The 4,890-nt window shown below is 35.8% G+C and overlaps 1 protein-coding gene across 1 annotated transcript in view; it reads left to right on the top strand.

The window, feature by feature from the left end:
• GLE1 (GLE1 RNA export mediator) overlaps positions 1-4,551 on the top strand; it is a gene marked incomplete at its 5' end in the record, with an annotated part of 24,262 nt that extends 19,711 nt beyond the window's left edge. The window contains 4 exons of the mRNA XM_080991220.1: positions 1-28; positions 1,885-1,967; positions 3,181-3,244; positions 4,290-4,551. The exon at positions 1-28 is cut by the window's left edge and continues 77 nt beyond it. Of these exons, the coding sequence (XP_080847346.1) occupies positions 1-28; positions 1,885-1,967; positions 3,181-3,244; positions 4,290-4,358 (244 nt within the window). The 3' untranslated portion in view covers positions 4,359-4,551. The remainder of the gene's footprint in view (positions 29-1,884; positions 1,968-3,180; positions 3,245-4,289) is intronic.
• Between the last annotated feature and the right edge of the window lie 339 nt (positions 4,552-4,890).

Here is a 4,890-nt window from a genome sequence, read left to right as displayed (position 1 = left end):
GGCCACCATCCTCTTCGACTTCCTGGAGGTGGGACCCGTTTCCTCTTTCCTGTTTCCTGGAGGTGGGACCCGGGCACCCAGGAGGGGAGGGGACTTCCTGTTTCCTGGAGGTGGGATCTGGGAGGAGGGGAGGGGAGGGGATTTCCTGTTTTCCCTTCCTTGTTTCCTGGAGGTGGGACCCACTTCCTCTTTCCTATTTCCTGTTTCCTGGAGGTGGGACCCGGGCATCCAGAAGGGGAGGGGACTTCCTGTTTCCTGGAGGTGGGATCTGGGAGGAGGGGAGGGGATTTCCTGTTTTCCCTTCCTTGTTTCCTGTTTCCTGGAGGTGGGATCTGGCGTCCGGGAGGGGGAGGGGAATGGGGGATTTCCTGTTTCCTGGAGAGGGAAGGGGAAGGATTTCCTGTTTCCTGGAGTTGGGACCCATTTCCTCTTTCCTGTTTCCTGGAGGTGGGACCCAGGCATCCGGGAGGGGGAGGGGAATGGGGGATTTCCTGTTTCCTGGAGAGGGAAGGGGAAGTATTTCCTGTTTCCTGGAGGTGGGACCCATTTCCTGTTTCCTGGAGGTGGGACCCGTTTTCTCTTTCCTGTTTCCTGGAGGTGGGACCTCTTTCCTGTTTCCTGGAGGTGGGACCCATTTCCTCTTTCCTGTTTCCTGGAGGTGGGACCCATTTCCTCTTTCCTGTTTCCTGGAGGTGGGACCCGTTTCCTCTTTCCTGTTTCCTGGAGGTGGGACCCGGGCGTCCGGGAGGGGGAGGGGAATGGGGGATTTCCTGTTTCCTGGAGAGGGAAGGGGAAGGATTTCCTGTTTCCTGGAGGTGGGACCCATTTCCTCTTTCCTGTTTCCTGGAGGTGGGACCCAGGCGTCCGGGAGGGGGAGGGGAATGGGGGATTTCCTGTTTCCTGGAGGTGGGACCCAGGCATCCAGAAGGGGAGGGGACTTCCTGTTTCCTGGAGGTGGGATCTGGGAGGAGGGGAGAGGATTTCCTGTTTTCCCTTCCTTGTTTCCTGTTTCCTGGAGGTGGGACCCAGGCGTCCGGGAGGGGGAGGCGAATGGGGGATTTCCTGTTTCCTGGAGAGGGAAGGGGAAGGATTTCCTGTTTCCTGGAGGTGGGACCCAGGCGTCCGGGAGAGGGGAGGGGATTTCCTGTTTCCCCTTTCTTGTTTCCTGGAGGAGGGACCCAGGCATCCGGGAGAGGAGAGGGGAATAGGGGATTTCCTGTTTCCTGGAGAGGGAAGGAGAAGGATTTCCTGTTTCCTGGAGGTGGGACCCAGGCTCCGGGAGAGGGGAGGGGATTTCCTGTTTCCCCTTTCTTGTTTCCTGTTTCCTGGAGGAGGGACCCAGGCGTCCAGGAGGGGGAGGGGAATGGGGGATTTCCTGTTTCCTGGAGAGGGAAGGGGAAGGATTTCCTGTTTCCTGGAGGTGGGACCCAGGCATCCGGGAGGGGTCAGGGGATTTCCTGTTTCCCGTTTCCTTTCCCATTTCCTGTTTGCTGGAGGTGGGACCCAGGCGTCCGGGATGGAGGGGAGGGGAGGGGATTTCCTGTTTCCTGGAGGTGGGACCCAGGTGTCCAGGAGGGGAGGGAATTTCCTGTTTCCCCTTTCTTGTTTCCCGTTTCCTGGAGGTGGGACCCAGGCGTCCGGGAGGGGTCAGGGGATTTCCTGTTTCCCGTTTCCTTTCCCATTTCCTGTTTCCTGGAGGTGGGACCCAGGCGCCCAGGGCTGTTTTTTATTATTATTATTATTATTATTATTATTATTATTATGGCTTTTTGCTGTTTTTCTTACTTTTATTTCCATTCTTGCTTTTCATTACTGTTGTTTTATTATCGTATTTATTATTATTATTGCTGTTTTTATTATTATTATTATTATTATTATTATTAGGTCTGTGGCAATGCTCTCATGAAAGTCTACCAGTCCCAATTTTGGAAGATGATCATCTTGATCAGAGAGGAATATCTGCCAAGGTATCTGCCAATCATCTCTATAATCAAAATTTGCATTTTTTCCGCAAATTTATTGCAAAATTTGCCGTCAATTAATTCAGGTTTATGGTCAAAATTTGCAATTTTCCCGCCGTTTGCTATAAGAAGCCATTGAGGAATTTTATTTCTTCTTTTATTTCATTTTGTTGATTTTACTTATTTTAATTCCATTTCATTTTTATTATATTTATATTTATATTTTATTTATTATATTTATTATATTACTTATTATTGTATTATTATATTACTTATTTATTTTTCATTTGGTTTACTTTTCGTTTCCTTTCTTTCCATTTAATTTTTATATATTTTCTTTCTGTTTTCTTTATTAGGTTTTATGTTTCATTTGGTTTATTTATGTTTTGTTTTATTTATTTTCCTTTCCTTTTTATTTAATTTATTATATTTATATTTATATTTTATTTTTCATTTGGTTTACTTTTCGTTTTCTTTGTTTCCATTTCATTTCTATATATTTTCCTTCTGTTTTATTTATTACGTTTTATGTTTCATTTGGTTTATGTTATTTATGTTTTCTTTTATTTATTTTCCTTTCCTTTTCTATTTAATTTATTATATTTATATTTATATTATATTTATTATATTTTATTTTTCATTTGGTTTACTTGTCGTTTCCTTTCTTTCCATTTCATTTTTATATATTTTCTTTCTGTTTTATTACGTTTTATGTTTCATTTGGTTTATTTTATTTATGTTTTGTTTTATTTACTTTCCTTTCCTTTTTATTTAATTTATTATATTTACATTTATATTATATTTATTATATTTTATTTTTCATTTGGTTTACTTTTGGTTTTCTTTCTTTCCATTTCATTTTTATATATTTTCTTTCTATTTTATTTATTACGTTTTATGTTTCATTTTGTTTATTTTATTTATGTTTTGTTTTATTTATTTTCCTTTCCTTTTTATTTAATTTCTTTATATTTTCTTTATATTATTTATATTTATATTTTTCATTTACTGTTCATTTACTATTTTATTTATATTTATATCCTTCATTTACTATTTGCTTACTATTTTATTTATATTTATATTTTTCATTTACTATTTATTTCCTATTTTATTTATATTTATATTTTTTCTTGATTTTGTTTCGTTCATTTGTTTGATTTCTTTCCTTTCGTTTTGTTTCACCGTTTTGCAATTAAAATCTCCCTCTTGATCCCTGCAGGATCCAAGAGATCACCAGCGCTGGGCAAATGGGATCCTTCATCCGGTTGAAGCAGTTTTTGGAGGTAAAATGATTGCAAATTATTTGCAAATTCTTCCAAATTATTGCATTTGAAATGATTGCATTTGAATTTATGGTATTCGAAATTTTTGCATTTCAAATTTTTGCATTTGAATTTATTGTATTTGAATTTATTGCATTTGAATTTATGGTATTCGAAATTTTTGCATTCGAATTATTGCATTTGAAATGATTGCATTTGAATTTATGGTATTCGAAATTTTTGCATTTCAAATTTTTGCATTTGAATTTATTGTATTTGAATTTATTGCATTTGAATTTATGGTATTCGAAATTTTTGCATTTGAACTTATTGCATTTGAAATTACTGCATTTGAAATTTTTGCATACAAAATTATTGCTTTCGAAATTTTTGCATTCAAAATTATTGCACTTGAAATTATTGCATTAGGAATTACTGCATTCAAATTAAATTTGAAATGATTGCATTTGAATTTATTGCATTCAAATTAAATTTGAAATGATTGCATTTGAATTTATTGTATTCCAAATTTTTGCATTCTAAATTATTGCATTTGAAATGATTGCATTTGAATTTATTGTATTCGAAATTTTTGCATTTCAAATTTTTGCATTTGAATTTATTGTATTTGAAATTGCATTCGAAATTTTTGCATTCGAAATTATTGCATATAAGAAGAATAATAATTTCATTTGTAGAATTTCTTTATAATTTCATTTCCATCGTGATCAGGATCGTTTTTCTTGGGAATGTAAAGCAGTATAGAAATGAACTTATAATAATTATAATAATTATTATAAGTTCATTTGTGGAATTTCATTATAATATGAAATTATAATATGAAATTCATAATTATTTTGTATTCATTATAATATGAAATTATAATATGGAAATCATAATTATTTTGTATTCATTATAATTTCATTTCCATCATTATCAGGATCGTTTTTCTTGGGAATCTAAAGTGGTACAGAAATGAAATAATTATTCTAATACAAATATAATATATTAGCAATTATTAATATTATTAATAATAATAATAATAACCTCCCTCCTCGCTTCCCAGGAATCTTTGCGGCGGAACGAAATCCCCCTCCCCAAGGGATTCCTGCCCCCCTCCTTTTGGAGGTCGTGACTCCGCCCCCCGAATTTCCCGGAACCTTCCGGAGTCGTTTCCGGGAAAGAAACCGACGGCGCCGAGAAAAATCCAGAATTTTCCCAAGGTGCAACGGGAATGATTCCGATTATTCAAATTGCTCTATTGTCCTCCATTTCTGAACCTAAATTTAAAAATGTAAATTTAAATCTAAATTTAAATCTAAATTTAAATCTAAATTTAAAAATGGAATTGAAATTGATTTCTTGAATTCTTTTAAGAAAGAAATTTGAATTTAATTTTGACATTTGACCCTTTCGAAAAAATCCTTTAAATTTAAATTTCATTTATAAATGGGATCCTTGAACGATTAAATGGAAATTTCATTTTTAAATTGGTTCCTTGAATGATTAAATGGAAATTTCATATTTAAATTGGTTCCTTGAATGATTAAATGGAAATTTCATATTTAAATTGGTTCCTTGAATGATTAAATGAAAATTTCATTTTTAAATTGGATCCTTGAATGATTAAATGGAAATTTCATATTTAAATTGGTTCCTTGAATGAT

Source organism: Podarcis pityusensis (assembly GCF_964106645.2).
Source record: "Podarcis pityusensis genome assembly, chromosome: Z".
NCBI lineage: Eukaryota > Metazoa > Chordata > Lepidosauria > Squamata > Lacertidae > Podarcis > Podarcis pityusensis.
The sequence above is the reverse complement of the archived record's forward strand: the minus strand, read 5'-3'. Positions and strand labels throughout refer to the sequence as shown.